This window comes from Saccostrea echinata, unplaced genomic scaffold (genome assembly GCF_033153115.1).
Source record: "Saccostrea echinata isolate AGI-Se365-2 ecotype Australia unplaced genomic scaffold, CSIRO_AGI_Sech_v1 ptg000054l, whole genome shotgun sequence".
In the NCBI taxonomy this organism is placed as follows: Eukaryota; Metazoa; Mollusca; class Bivalvia; order Ostreida; family Ostreidae; genus Saccostrea; species Saccostrea echinata.
This window is the reverse complement of record NW_026889803.1, coordinates 9,108,134-9,125,273: the sequence shown is the minus strand read 5'-3', so window position 1 is coordinate 9,125,273 and position 17,140 is coordinate 9,108,134. Positions and strand designations below refer to the sequence as shown.

Here is a 17,140-nt window from a genome sequence, read left to right as displayed (position 1 = left end):
CAGGAGAAATGGTCAAAAGCTATGGGAATCCAAAGAGTGCAATGTTCCTTACATATAGTTGTGGATCTTGAAAAATGTAAGGTAATGAAAATCAGGTAAATCCCTAAATTTTTAATCTTATGACGTATCCAATTTATTTATGTTCATAGTTTAATTCGAGGTGGAGCTTTTATGACACGTATTTGGGAGGTTTAGGAAGTCATCATCGTTTGTGCAGTTAGTTGAATGAAGGATGGGCAACAATAAAATTTGGAGTGGACTTATCTTAATTCATGTTTAAAATCAATGTATATTACATCTAGGGGAAAAAATAAAACGATTCTCAGATCAATTTGTGAAAACTATACTGAGATAAATATCATCTATATAAACAATCTTAAATTATATTATAACAAAATACAATCAAAAATATACATAGTAAAATGCTGCTTCAATTACTATAATGCACAGTAAATTAATCAACCTTTGCTCATAGATATATATAAAAAATAACTCAATATAAAAAAAAAATATTTGAATACTAGTAAATAATCTTTGATGAAATTCAGTATTATAATTTTGATTGTTCTTCACTATAGGGCTTTCCATGAACATCAACCGAGACAGATACTTTTTCATTGTCATTATGACTGGGGTCGCTATTCTTCAGAATCCCTTTTTGAGGGGTCTTTGTGTATTTCACCAATCCGTCGTCATCATCTAGTGCAGCACTATTGCTTTGTCCTTGTGAAATTTTCCTCTCAAGCTGTTTAATTTCTTTGGTGAAGGTAGCTTTCTCTGTTTTCACCTCATCCTCATAGGAGAGGATTCTATTTTCCCCGAAACAGTTTGGTTCACTCTGTCGTCGCTTCATTCCAGGAATATCCTCCACCGATTCGGACACCATTATAGCCTTCAGATCCGCACTAGAACCTGGATAACTACCTAGTTTCATAACGGGTTTTCCCTGCTTAAATCTCCTCTTTGCTCTCACTACGAATGGAATTCCTAGCGCTAGCAGAACTATAATTAAAACTAAAACCCCTGCAAAAATGGCAGGATGCAGGGGGTTGTCTGATGAACCTTCAGTTTTATTTTCAATACGGACAATAAATGGAAGAGGATTTGAGACAGCCTGACCATGTTCGTTAATAAGTACAACCTGGAACGAAAAAAAAGTAAAAAGTGAAGTGTTCCAATTATCAATATCACAGGCTAAAAGTATTTATTAAACGTATTAGCTCATTGGAACAATCCTCGTGCTTTTGGGAATCCAAAGGTCAGCTGAGTTATTACAAATTTATTTCAAAATATGTGTACATTCCAACTAATTAATAACTATGATTTTATTTATGCAAATGAACCCATCTTCACAATACAATTAAATCAGACTAATTCGTGTTCGTATATAAAACTTACATAAAACCTAAGTTCCTTTTTCTCTTGTAACTCGGCAGTGTTATTGGTGTCTACCACAATATAGTTGTCTTTGTCGACTGAGAAGTATTCCGAGTCGAACACACGGAAAAGAGGAGGACTCTGTAAAAAAATAGAACTTATACTATGTATCATTCAAATAGACAATTGTTCTCATTAATGATAGGAATTCAAACAGTGATTTCATTTTGACTGATATATCATTCATTGCAACATAAAAATAATTTCCAGATTATTTTTTTTCATGTCCATGAAATTCATAACATACCGTACTATTTTTACACTTTTGAATTTTGAGGCGGATGTATTTCACATCCTTGGCATTTTCCGTGATTGAATCGCCCTCTGGTAAGTTCACTTGCACTCTGTCCCCCGAGTGAAGATCTGGAAATAAGTACCCCTCCATTGCATGGCCTTCACTGTCAATCTCAAAGTCATACACTTGATGAATTTCCTCTGAAAACACAAGAAGTGTATCATGTATTAGTAAAACTATAATTTTCTACAGATATGATACTTGAAATTTTTAACTATTATATCATTTGAGAAAACAATGTTAAACTATGATTTTTAAAAGTTGTTTATCGCAATGTTAAAAAAAAAATATATTTTTTCATACATGATAAATATACATGTATATTGATATAAACGATTACAAAGTTCACTGATAAGTCAAAAAGTAAGGTGAAACCTTATTTTCAGACAAATCAATACTTTTCACGCCTGTATAAATAAATATCTTGTCTGACAACATACTGTATCGCGGTTTATAAAGCCCCAACCCAGGTTATACAGTATAACTTGTATAGCTATTAAATTCATTCCTTAATTGGTATATTAATGTTTTAAAGTAGGGCTAGCCGGTGCAGTTACGAAATCGAAGTTAGTAAGTACTACATACTAAATTCCTGTGCAAAACACTGTAGGATGAAGATGAACTTTTATAAAATGTTTTATGGACATTTAGAAATAATATCGTATTAAGTTGTAAATACTGGGAATTTATCTACTTTATTTTCACCACATGGTGCCAGCAATTTGTAATTACATATAAAAATATTCAAAAATTAAAAAAAAAAGTGTTGATGAACAAAACATTTGTGGTTTTTTTTTTTTTCTAGTTTGGAAAATGCATACAAATAAAGTGTTCAATGTTTTTATCTTTGCTAAGTTATTTCTATCGTCAAGCTTTTACTGCTTCCGTTAATTAATTATTTTAACATTTTCTCCAACATTTCGCTAAATTGTTATTACACCCGGATACACAATTCGGATTCTGCCTTATAATGTAGCAGATCCTCATACAGACGACGTAGACATCGGCACATGTTACTTTGATATTCCGTGTGGCAACCATAGGCAAGCGATACCAAGAAAATCATCAGAGCAATGCGACAGAACATCGTGAAATCCTGAAAAGTATGAAAAATTGATTTCGCTATCATGTTTAAAAAAAAAAATCACACTTTTATATACACTTATTTCTTATTTGTGTTAGAAGCTGGGAGGAATAAGCACAATCAATCTTGCAAATAAATTTAAATCCAGTGTAACGCTTAGCGTGTTATGAAATTAGGGATAGTTAGAAATCATTTACTTTAGCCGAGCTCATTTCTAAAGCGATATCTGGCTTTTGCTTTTGGTTAAATCCAACTCAGACCACAGAAGAGTGAAATAATAAATCTAAGCAATAAAAAGTATTTATAAACACTATTATTCTGTATGAAAACTTAAAATAGATTTTTGAAATTTCAGGACTGCATGTAAATGAAGGAAAATGAAATACTTTATGAACAATATAATTTTGTAGTTCAACACAGTAAAACAATCATATTCTTTGACTTTTTATCACGCAACAATATCTCAAGAAAGAACAATTAAAGTGTGGCAAAAGTGTAGCATATAAATCCTAGAAAATGAGATCATTTTTGAAAAAAAAGTTCAAGCTTTACTCAACCCTCCCTATTCAACAAATCTGTCTCCCTATGACTTTTTTCTTCCATTGAATTAAAATAAATACACTTGTCAGGAAGAATATATGTCTCAAGAAATAAAAACATTACATGATGGATAAAATGATTGAAATTTTTGTCTACAAAAGATATGTATACTTAAGGAAATCAATTAAAAATATTTCCATGTTTTATTTTTAAAATTTGGTCGCCCGCGTGGCGCAGTGGTTAGAGAGTCTGCTCTAGAGTCGCGAAGTAAGGGGTTGATCCTTACGTCGCGGGTTCGAATCCCACTGTGGGACGTGGACACCGGTCCTTCGGATGAGACCGTATAAACCAAGGTCCCGTGTCGCAGTAGGTGCTGGCACGAAAAAGATCCCTCACTGCTCAATGGCCGTAAGTGCCGAGTATAGGACAAAATATGCAGCAAGTGGCGGCGTCTCCATATGAGTGAAAAATTCTCCAGAGGAACGTTAAACAACATACAAACAAACAAAAAATTGATGACATTTTATGCACGCCCTTAATATATAATTAGCTTTTTAGAAAGTACTTTTTAAAAAAAAAAAGTTTCATATACATGTATTATTATGGTTGTAATCTCGTTAAATAGAAAAAGAATATTCTTTTATTCGATGTTATTCAAGCACTCATTATTTTTTTTTAATTTGATTTAATCTAAATATAATCTTTATGATTGAATTATTGATTAAAATGAACTAAAAACAAATTATTAAAAACCCAAGAAAAAATATGTTTGGACAACCACTCAACACATAAACAAATTAATAATTGTTAAGTAATACAAAAATGGATGATAGTTAGAGCTGAAGTAAATTACCTGAACAAATATCTGTGCACAATCAAACGGTAAAAAGAAGTTTTATTAAATGTAGACGTCAGTTTGATACTTTATATATCATATGCCTCCCACTAATTCTATTATTTCGTCATCGGGCAGGTAAGGACAAGTGTCTGTTATCTAGATACTAGTAAATAATGTCCGGGAGAGTATAATCTTAAGCCAACTTTTTACGTTATACAAATAAATTGTCAGTCATCAATGCTCAAAAATACAGACAAATATCTTAAAAGATCCGTGTGAGATATAATTGTTATTCATATTCAATGCATAGTTGATTATGATCTTTATACGGATGTTTGTTGGTGACAGCTTATCTTTTCTCTATGTAGTGAATGCAGTAATAACATCATAGCTGTCCCATTTCAAGCTTGTGTGTGCCAGTCCCCAGTCCATTGCCTGGAGGTGAAGTGCAACTAAATGCTTAAAATCTGTATCAAAAATCTTTTGAAGTTCACATAATAAATTTTAAGAGAAAAACAATGAAAGAGCCGTATGAGAATTCATGGGGGAAAATAGAACTTATTTTTAAAAATCTATGAATCAAAGGTTAAAAATAACTCTTATAGTTCAGCACTGAGGGTTTGTATACTAGGTAATTGTCTCAAAATTTTTCAGATTTTTATTTTGTTAAAAAACATTCTGATTGTACACACAAATACTCTGAAGTTGATATTAAACAGATGCTTCAGATTCTGATTGACAATATCTATGTATTTTTTGTTGGAAGTTTTGATGGATACCAATTGCGCCCCGTTATTAACAGAATTATTTTTGTATTCCTAGGAAGCAGAATTTATTCAAAAACTTCTACATGAGCAGAAGAAGAAAACGTTTGCTGTGGCCTTCAACTCGACATTTGTCGCCCGCGTGGCAGAGTGGTTAGAGCGTCTGCTCTAGAGTCACGGAGTAAGGAGCTGATCCTTACGTCGCGGGTTCGAATCCACTGCGGGACGTACAGGCCGGTCCTTCGGATGAGACCGTATAAAACGAGGTCCCGTGTCGCAGTAGGTTTTGACACGACAAAGATCCTCACTGCTCAATGGCCCTGAGTACCGAGTATAGGTAAAATGTATAGCCCTTCATCGGCAAGTGGCGTCTCCATATGAGTGAAAAATTCTCGAGAGAGACGTTAAACAACAAACAAACATACAGCTCGACATTTAGATATATCGAGAATGCATTATCAATTAACAATAGTTACTTCCATTCATATACATACATTCTCGGTATATCCTAGTGAACATGAAATAAAAGACACCACAGAGTCTGACACATCTGTTTCATATTTGAATATTTTACTAGAAAAAGACGTTAGTAGTAACCTAACAACCAAGCTTTATGATAAACGTGATGACTTCAACGCTTCTATCGTCAACTTCCCTTACTTATGTAGCAATATACCCTTATCACCTGCAAATGGGGTTTATGTCTCCCAGTTGATTCGATACGTAAGAGCATACTCTACGTAGGATGAATTTTTAAAATGAAGCAGGCTATTAACCATCAAATTGATGAAACAAGGATATCAACAGTCTCGTTTGAAGTCATCATTTCGCAAGTTTTGTGGTCAATACAATGACCTTGTCAGCAAATACAATCTATCATTAGTTCAAATGCTGACTGACGTTTTTCATACTAATTATTAGTCCACTACTTACACAGTTGAATTTCTACGGATTTTTCGTTTACCCGATCATGACAAAGTGCACCTGTCGACAGGGAATGCTTACTCCTTCATGGCACCTGATCAGGCCTCTGGTGTTTTTGGATTTCTGTGTTTGCTCTGCTTCCGATTTGTATTGTTTAAACGGACTATGATCTTCAATACTATTTGTTATCTCCATATTTCATTTCTTCAAAATCGTTGAAATAATTTTAACAAAATTTGCAAATGGGCGAAGAAGACTTTTAACAAATACAACAAATGATCAGGTTCCCTTTTATTCGTAGTGATTTAAATTCAAGACACGTGGTCTCTCTGTTCAATGGTGTGAGTTGGAAGCGTTATCGAAAAAGATTTTTTAATCCATATTTTTTTTATTTATAGAGAGTTTTCAACAATTCTAAAGCGGTTACTTTTTTATATTTCATAATCAAGTCGGATATTATATTATGAATTAAGATTTAGCAGACTTAACGCACATGTAATATGGTGATCATCGTTATTGTTGTCCCCATAAGTCACAGTCTAATGAACAATGTAGATCCACTCCCTTTAGCTTGCCAAACTTAGCTGCTTCCGTGTACTTGCCTCTGTATAGTATAGGTCGTATCATAAGAACCAAAATAGTCAGTTCTGCATACTCTGATATTACTTTGCCTTTTTTACGTTTAATAATTAAGTGACACCATTGGGTATAGAATTTATTTAATAAAAATGAGTGGTTTGATTCTCAATTTAAGTTCAAGTTCTAATCAATCATTACCAGAAAATGCTGTAATACTAAAGTTTTATAATTTCATTCAAAATTAGAGACCTTGTTATTGCAGGCAATTACATATGTCATCTCACACTGATCCAAACGGGTCAACTGTTGTTTACATTTAAACTGCCTCAATTTTACAAATTTTATGGGAAGTGACATTATGAATAGGAGTGCTACATGTACCAAACTAAAGTAAAACTAAATTTAGTCATAATTATCACTGAAAGATCTCAAATATATATAAGATCAAGACAATGTCAATAGTTGATGAACAAATGTTTTCATTACCAAAAGCAGCATTTATTTTCGTTATTCAATGCCTTTTTCTACTACTATGCAGTACATTTAGGCCTAAGGCATCAAGGGAATCTGGTTTAATGGGCTGGAAGACAAACGATTAGCAGTTTGTCTTCTACGGAAGCCTTGGCCTTATGTCAAGGGGTAGTATTGATTCTAAAACAACTTGGGCTCCTACAATAGTTTGAGCAAAAGGTGACACAAGATAAAGAATCATTTATATTATTAAAAAAGAGATTGTCATATCTGGACAGACATATAATCTGATACTGAACAAAAAGAGATGTACAGAGGGCCAGGTAAACCAAAACCATGAGGACGCTTAAAGATATAGATAATTTGATGACAACTTCGTATCCGTCAGCATGGCGGGGAAAAAAGAAGAATGAAGAATCGAATTTCCTTTTTGTTGACTCAGGTGGGATCTAGTCTAGTCTCTAATAAAGATCAGTCGAGTAAAATGGATAAGAATCACAAATTTAAGGTTTTGTAATTGTGTAATGCAAGAGTTCACTTCCCCAAAAGAAATACTTAATACAAAACCAAGAAAATGGAGTTGTACATGTACATCAAATATCTGAAAATGTGATTAAAAATTCTAGTAAGACACTGTTTCCATTTCAAAACTGAAATCTACCTATTTATCAATCTAAAAAGACATAATTATATTTCGAAATAGAAGGATTCAGAGAACTGATATATATGCAATTGACTCTCTTGATATACCTTTGTGAGAACATTTAAAACTACTTCTTTTGTTTTGTTTTTCACCAGAAGCTTTATTTAGATTGTCTGTTTAAGCTTTGAAAGCTCACTACTGTTTATACCCTAGCTGTCCAAAGTAAACACATGACTAATATGTATTCGTAGCTGCTACTTTACAAACACATACATTACATGTATTATATTGTAAATAAAACCTTTTTGTGATTTATAGTTCTTCATACCATTATGGTTCTTCTCGATAAAAATAATTCCTATAGCTAAAGATTTCTAAAATTTAATATATATAAATGCAAATTATTTGTAGCATAATTATTTACATTTAAGTTAAAATACATTAAAACTCTATGAGATAAAGAATTTTTTGTCATTTTACTGGTTCATTTATTGCATATAGATAAAACATACCCTTCGTATGTGATACAAAAGAAAATATTACTATCATATTTATAAACACATTTTGGCAATGATTAAATTCAGTAAAAGGATTATTTGATTTCTGATTTTTCAGGAATACACGGCAAACTATAATTGATTATAGTTGATTAAGAATACCGAGTACGAATACCCTATCATTGGTTTCAATATAGGAACGAGTATATAAATAATTTTGTTCATCGAGTAATGAATCTTATAAAACGAATCGCACACTTTATGAAAGCCGAAGACTTGAAGCAAAATTTCAATAAAGATGAAGGTGCGATATACCATCACCGATATCTACTTATTGTTTCGTATTAAAATAAATTCAAAATATAATCAATGATACAAGGTTTTTCAAATAATATCCTTGTAGATATAAAATATGTGCCAGTTGAACAAAAATACTTCTGAAAAAATAAAAATGCTGGGGGGGGGGGGGGGTTGCCCTTAAAATTTAATGAAATTTCTGCTCTGGAAAAAATATTATGGTATGCTGTCTATGAAACGTGCTTTCTGTTAAACACATGCTTGGAGTGCTGTTGTTTTAATAGCACTTAATAATTTTTTTTTCGGTGCGAAAAATACACATCGCTCAAATTCAGTAATACATACCGGATTAATATTGAAACGTAGAAATTGTTTTTTAGCTTAATTCTTGTAATGCAAGCGTTGATAATAATTATATTCCCCATGCGCATTTTAATTTATGAATAATGTCTGCTAAATCATATAATTTCATTTACTTCAATTCGCGTGTTCTCCTTGCTCTTGATCCTTATATCTTGATATTGCAAAAATATTATCGTGTCTAAATTCCAAAACTTTTGAGGTGCAGATTGTCATCAAATATTGAAAGGAGGTCTTGAAGATATAAAAAAAAATACAGGTAGTGACAAGAATATCTTAAAATATGTTTTTAATAAAGACTGTCTCTATCGTGTATTTTTAACATGTAGGGTGAATTCACCATGCATCGGACACCCTTGTACTTCAACAAGTTCTAGCGATATCGCTACCGACCGAATATTATCAAAATGGAAGTTAACATGTAGTATGTGGTTAAAACATAATTTTTTGACACAATCGTGCCCTATTTATTGAGAAAATATCATTAAAAACCGATTTTTCCGAAATAAGTCAGAATTCACCATGGATCGGACAATATTCACCATGCATCGGACATACGATATTTAAACCAGAAAAATATCATACATTGATCTCGGTGCTTTAAATTAGTGATATCGAAACATTTTATCTTTTATTTAAAAATAAACTTCTAATTAAATTTGAATGACTATTTCGATCCACAAATATGAAGAGATTTTAGTTGCATCACATCGCCTTAGAAAGGCTTTTACAATGCTATATAGTAATATGGCAATTCGCGCCTTTGTCTCGTGAGTTATAATCATCTAGTTTAAAGAAATAAATTGAGTCCACTTCTTGTCGTCATATATCGATAATTTGTATTTCATTGAAAATTTAGAGTTTCTATTTTCTATTTCCGTAAAAAACAGCTGTCATTTGGGTTTTACATGAAAATGGAAGTGATTACCCATGCATCGGAAAGTGTCCGATGCATGGTTAATTTGTGTCCGATGTACGGTGAAATAAGCATACTAGTTAAACACAGCACTAAAATATATTATACAAACATTGAAGTAAAATTTTTTGAAAAAATTCTGTAATATTATCAATCATTGGCAAATTTTACCAAGGTCTGACCCGTTCCGTTGACGTCTATTTAAAAGAACAATCGTAAAATTCTGGTTACTCCCCTTTGATGACGCAAAATATAACGTAATTTCAAGGCCATTCTTGTGGTATTTTTATCAGAACAATAAAATAAAAATCGACATCATTAAAAAGTTTAATTCTTCATCTTTCAGACAGAAACAAGTAAAAACACGGGGAGACTCAGGTTCAATGAAAGTTTATTGCTTGAAGTTGTCCGAAGCAAGGTATGTGTCCGATGCATGGTGAATTCACCCTATATGTTTTTTTAATATCTACTGGAATGTATAATAATTTATCACGAATCGAACCTTTAAACATAGAAAACAAATAATATTAAGTTAGTTTTGGGATTTTTCGTAAAATGACAATGTAGCGTGCATTTAAAGTAATTTGTTTTTTTTACAAAATATTAAAGGATACTATTATTGAAATGGAATAAGAATCACAGGCGTGTTAAGTGGCCATTGATGTATTTAAAGCTTGCTGTGAAACAGATTTAGATTGTAGAAGACAGTGTTATTAACAGGGAAAAAGAAAATGGAGCACAAAGTTGTCCGCTGCTGAAAAAATCTAACCCTTGAAGCAATTGAAATCTTTTATTGCTTGCACATTCAAGAAATAAGAACTTTAATTCAAAAATTGTTTTACTGGTACAGCTCATTTCTTCCGTTAGAGATTAGTAGTTGATTTACTTCGATCTTCTTTACTGCAAACTTCTCGCTTTGTTTACAAACATAGACAGTGTTCTCTGTGTTGAACGATTCACCACTAACGCGGGAAAACTGCTCTGTTCATTAGCATAACAGCGCAAGAATTAGTTTATTTATATATCACCAGCACGTCAATCTTTTCAAAATATCCTGGTTTGTACAATGTTCAATTTTGTGAATTTTCTTTAAAAATTTGTTTTCAAAATACTTCTAATTATATAAAACATTTATTAATTTATAAATCAAATTTTGTTTGCACGACGTATCACTTTTGTTGACCGCATGCCCCTAACACTATTTCTTTTTCGGATGGACGCAAATTCCAATAAAATTAATAATAAATATTTATGTTTATAAACACTTCAAAGCATATCAGGAAACATATTCTTGTTCTGTAGATTATGAAAACTGTAAATTAACCACTATTATACAAGAACCCGTACGCAAAATACTCAAATGAAAATGTGATTAGTTTCGATACATTGGTGAATCCCTTACAAGTCACATAACATGAGTTGATACCATCAACTCGTAAAAATAATAATAATAAGCCATTGCCTAATTATCTCGGACACAAAAACTATTGAACCAATGCTAATTTATCAAAGTTTTATTTAAAAAAGACTGTGACGGACAAAAGTTAACAATATATTTCATTTGTATTTGAAAATTCTATCGTGCCTCGAATAAAATTTACCCTTTAAAAAGTGTAAGAAAAAAGGTACTAAAATACACGTGCATGAAATATTAGAATTTTCTTGCGAATTCAGTGGACTTAATTTATGTCAGTCTTCGCGTGTGTTCACAAATTAAATTTCGTATTTCGCAATGACTAGCAGCAATAAGCAGGGTCAGTGCATATTTAGATTACGTATGAGAAATAGCATCATCACAAACCACGGCCAAAATACACGATCTTCTCCCATTCTGAAGATAGCTATATGCGGACTCCGAACCGTGGCTTGAGATGATGGAGAAATAGAGGTTGACAAATATTTTGTTTTTCTGTTCTTTTTTTTCTTTTCGAACAGTATATATCAAACAAAGTAAGACTTCTGTACAATTCCTGGAGTCTTTCAAGCTTTTAGCAATAAGTTAAATTACATGTACAGCCAAGGAATTTGGCAAAGATGGGAATCCAAGGATAAAGTCTATTTTATTATCTTTCAGCATATGATTTATGTTGCACAATCTACATTACATGGCCAAAAGTGATTCATCATTTCCCTTTTTACCATATACCTTATGAAAAGTAAGTCTTTGTTAAAAAATTTTGTGGGTTCAATTCTACTCAAAATTTCAAAAAACTTTTCCAATAAGTTACGAAAAATTGCTCATATTTTCTTTTTGTTGGGGGGGATGCAAAATTTGATTATTGATTACTGAGTAAAGATCTGAAATTATAAAGTCAAAATTTCTAACTTTAAAACACCACGATTTCATTACACATTTTTGTTAATCATGCATCTTAGAATAAAAAAAGTTCGGTCACTAGATGAGTATATTAGGAACATTGATTCCCCTATGATTTAACATTTAGGGTAAACTGGTTTTGACACGTTTTAAGCATTAATTTATGGGGCGGGGGGATACTAAAACATCCCAAAATCCATTATTTGAATATATAATTTAAATCTGTCCATCATCCCTAAACATGTTTTCACTTTTAAATTTGCAATTATGACTGTACACCACATTAGTATATATAGAAAAAAAACCCTGAAGTGATCTAAGTTTTGTTTCTGGCATTTCGGGATAGTATTTTTTCTTATTCAGTCCTTATTTTATAATAAACCTTATGTTGAAAATTTCATGCAATAAATTAATAACTCCAATTAATACCTGTCCTCATTATACTTCGGATATATATATTTATTTACTAAATTTACTTATAAAAAAACATGTGAAAAATTGCAATAAACTTTCATAATTTCCATCATATCAGTTAACAGATTCTTATGATATTTTATCTCATTCAATGCCAGTCGCCGTGTGGCGCAGTGGTTAGCGTTTGCTCTAGAGTCACGAACATGAAAGAGTCGATCCTTACGTAGCGGGTTCGAATCCCACTGCGGGACGTGGAGACAGTTAAACCGAGGTCGCAGTAAGTGCTGGTCAGAAAAAGATCCCTCACTACTAAATGGCCTGGAGTGCTGAATATAGATCTAAATTTGCAGCCCACCAACGGCAATAGTGATGTCTCAATATGAGTGAAAAATTCTCGAGAGGGACGTTACACAAACAAAATCATTCATACCACCGTCTTTCAGTACTTACAGTACTTTGATTAGAACAGGGTCTCAACCACGTCTCAAGAGAGTTACAACACCAGGATACACAATTCGGATACGACGGATTCTGTCATAAAGTAACAAATCCTCATACAGATGTCGTAGACATTGTTCAACTGATATTGCGGTCTGCAACCATCGGCAAACGATATCAAGGCAATCAGAAGAGCAATGCGGAGGAACATTATAAAATCCTGAAAAAGTTTGATAACAATTGCGTAAATGAACAACATCTACATACTTCTGAATACACTCAATCTGTCATAAGTTAAGGATACTAAATTTTCAGGAATATGGGTTTTTTTCTTATGCCCCCCTATCCCCCGTTTGGGGGGTAGTTCAATAAAGATTGTAAATATGTTCACAAAAAATCTCATAACAAATAAAAAAAATAACAATAAAAATGCGGCAATGAGGAGAATGCGCGAGACTATCATTTTTGTTTGGTAGAGGTCATGATTTTTCTGAACTGATCATGGCATTACATTTGACAAATACACTATAATTTGTAATTCATCATTAGTCTAGATATCTATACAAAGCAAATATAATGATCGAACTAAACAGAAAAACTATTTACTAGAAAAAAAAAGTTTCACATGCATGTTCAAGGGCTGTTAACAAGGAAAAATAGCTAAATAGGAAAAAAAAAAGAATACTTTCATGATCTGGCATTCATTTTTACTATAGACATGTAGTATTCAAAGACATTTTCATGTTAAAGTTCTAAATTCAAAAATCCATTTACTTATTTGAAACTGAAAATTAATTATAGTATCGAGTGTATCACTTTGCAGCGAAAGTACAGATATGTGGAATTCAGAAAAGTTCATGTTTAGAAAAAAAAATCGATGCCACAATTTAATTAAAGGAGAGGCAACCAGAACAAAATACATGTATGAAAATAATTTTGTAAACCATCGATGTAGAACCACACATTATTATACACAAGTAATCTTTCAATAGCAATAAATAAGATAATATTTAAGATTTAATCATTGACTGTCAGAACACGTATTAACAAATAATAAAATAAATTCATGAAATAAGAGATCATTATTTTGAATAACCATATTCCACATTTTTAAACGGTTCAAGTATACATGTATAAAATAATACAAAACCTGAGTAACAGTTAGATTTGATTAAATCGAAAAATCTGGAGGATTTTTTAGATATCATTTGTTTTCTACTTATTTTTTGACATATTGTCATTGCATGGATAGGTACATGTAAAAACACGTGCCTGTTATTTATATCTCTACAGCCCAGTAGCTAAGTACTTCGGTACAAGCTTGAAAATAAGGATATACATGTATATTTAAATGCTGTGGTAAAATTTAGAAATTTATTTCAAAATTAAGGATTGCTTCCCTCATGTATAGCTCTGATCCTCCTACGTATTTGGCCCCAGTCTTTGGCACCTTTTTTCAGCTCTTCAAAGTCATTTTTAATCAAATATTTCGGATTTCCAACGTTTCGGCATGAGCATCACAGAAGAGACATAATTTGTCGTAATGCGCATCTGGTGCATCCAAAATTGGTACCGTATATATGATTTACATCTAAGAACAACCGTCCAAGAGAACGATGTTGGGCCAAACTATTGTATTTAATACAAATCACATGCACGTACAAATTTGTTAGTCATAAATTCTAAAAATTACGGCGAGCATTTGTCAACCAGATAACACCTTCAAAGACCCATATGAAATATGAATTCAAAGGAGATGGGCGAACACGTGCGACAAACATGAAGGTAAAAAAATGAATGTCAATTATAACAAAACTTTCTTTGATATTTCATCTAAAATTAAAGTAAACTTCGTGTAAAATCTCCATAATTTGTAAAAACCTCACAAAGATTGAAATATAGCATACACACACTAAAGAAAGCAAAAAGGATCATTTATTAACATTATAACACAAATTTTCGATATGAGTGTGACTTCGCTCCATATTTTTGAAAGTTTATCCCCAAAGTTTTCGTTAAAATATGAGAGGGTCTTCTCTCTACTTTTTTAAAAAAATTATATTCAAAGTGTGTGTAAAAATATACAATTTTTTTTATTAACAAAAACATGGAAAAAAAAAAGACCCACTATACCTTAAAAATACACTTTTATGACACAACATTCGCATCTTTCCGAGAAATAGTCCATTTCTTCAAGGGTCATTTCACAAACATGATTTAAATACCGCTACTTATCAGGATCTATGTAGCGTAGTGGTTAGCGTGTGAATCTCAAGGGAAAGTGATGCTCAGGATTTTTTATTGCTAGGGTTTGAATCCCACGAATACCACATTATTGTCCCCCGCTTTCACTGAAAGTGGGGGATATTAATTTGGGTCTGTCTGTCCGTCCGTCCGTCCGTCTGTATTTCTGTCTGTCTGTAACACTTTCGTTTCTGCGCGATATCTCAAGAACCCGTTGAGCTTTCGCAATGACATTTTGCACAGCAAATCCGTATGGCCTAAAGAAAGAACCCCTATTGATTTTGACGTCAAAAGGTCAAAGGTCAAGGTCATAAATTCATAAATTCTGTCTGATTTATCACTTTCGTTTCCGAACGATATCTCGAGAATCCTTTGAGCTTTTGCAATGAAATTTTACGTAACCACTCCCTGTGGCCTAAGGAAGATCCATTTGATTTTGAGGTCAAAAGGTCAAAGTTCAAGGTCGTAAATTCATACATTCCGTCTGTGTGAAACACTTTCGTTTCCAGGCGATATCTCAAGAAGCTTTTGAGCTTTTGCAATGAAATTTTATACCATAACTCCCTAGGGCCTCTCTGGCCCCTCTCAAAGTGTCCTGCCCCCTTTTTTTTATTATTATTATTTATTGTATTAAAAGTCGCTTGGCACTATTTTTAGCACAGGGGCATGTGGAGAGTTATAACGTATAATACAGTTTGTCGGCGGACTTTATATTCTTGTTACATCTATTAGAACTGTTTAGTAAAGGCTAGATTAGACACCATGTATTGTGTAAAATTTTGACAATATCGAACGTGAATATAAACATTATAAGTGACCTACTGTTTGCATTTAATTTGCTTCATAATCAAGTGCCTCCGTGGTCTAGGGGTAATAACTCTCGCTTAAAAAGAGAAAAAAAAAACCTCTCGCTTAGCATGTGAGAGGTGCCGGGTTCAAATCCCGGACGATCCCTTTTTTTTCTTTTTTTTTTTGTTTTGTTTTTTTTTTTTTTTTTTGTTTTTTTGTTTGTTTTTTTTTTTTTTGTTTTTTGTTTTTTTTTTTTTTTTTTTTTTTGTTTTTTTTTTTGTTTTTTTGTTTTTGTTTTTTTTTTTTTGATTTACTAAATGACAGAATTCAGCAAGTGAAATGAAAAAGTTATGATGTCTGGCTTGTACAAACTCATAAAATCATTATTACAGCGTGATTAATATTCTATATAAAAAGAATCTTTTATACATATTTTAAAGAATAAGCAATCAAATCTTTATATCTATATTGGCATTTTCTTATTTGCTTCAATATACATGTATATATTTAATAATTCTACAAATCCAGGGGGGAGCCGACCCCCCCCCCCCCCCGAACTGCCCATGTTCTTCTTTTTTCCCTAAGCGGGGGACACAAATTCTCTGAATTAGCTTGTTTTTTTTTAATAACAGGATAAGTTTTGTTGAGAAAATTTTTCTCAGAAAAGTTTTTTCAAAAACTCATAAATTTCAATACAGAGAAATTTATTCTAAATACTAAATTCACAAATTGAATATGATTTTTATATATCTGAAGCTTAGGCATTCTGCACGCCTTGTTCACCCATCTCCTTTTCGTATTCAATGCAAAAACAGTTAAGATTTCCATTATGAAATATTATCTGCTATTTAATGCGTTTAAAAACAATTGCACATAATAATGCCTATCTGAGATTTTTATACATAAGATGCATCTGATACTAGTGTATGAAATATAATCGAACCCAGGCATCCCGATCACGAAGCGAGAGCACTACCACGTCACCGGTAGCCCACGACAATAATTCCAATGTTTGTTTGTTTTTTTGATTCATCTTTGTTATTGCACCGTGGTCTTTAAATCAAGTTTTAAAATGTATTTAGAAAGCATTATTAATTAAGGTGAATCTTATATAAATGCTAAATGTTATAGAGGTAAATTGTCAATTGGCAATACTGAAAATGTTTTAAAATCTCCTTAAAAATGAATGGTGTTCAAAATACATGTCGAATTTCGTATTGTAATGTAGTAGGACATGTTATGAAAAATGTTCAGATGACGATCAGTGATCAAACTCATTAATCCTGCAATCAA

The 17,140-nt window shown here is 32.2% G+C and overlaps 1 protein-coding gene across 2 annotated transcripts; it reads right to left on the bottom strand.

Annotated features, from left to right (window-relative positions):
* Positions 1-430: 430 nt before the first annotated feature.
* Positions 431-12,950, bottom strand: LOC133206355 (uncharacterized). Of its 2 annotated transcripts, none has more exons than XM_061342307.1 (4): positions 12,827-12,950; positions 1,685-1,872; positions 1,399-1,518; positions 431-1,141 (listed from the first exon to the last, which is right to left on the bottom strand). In XM_061342307.1, the coding sequence occupies exons 2-4, from the start codon at positions 1,820-1,822 to the stop codon at positions 551-553; spliced, it is 849 nt and encodes a 282-aa protein (XP_061198291.1). In that variant the 5' UTR covers positions 1,823-1,872; positions 12,827-12,950; the 3' UTR covers positions 431-550. The 2 variants fall into 2 exon arrangements, with proteins under 2 accessions (XP_061198291.1, XP_061198290.1); XM_061342306.1 differs by lacking the exon at positions 12,827-12,950 and adding an exon at positions 2,750-2,801.
* Positions 12,951-17,140: the final 4,190 nt, after the last annotated feature.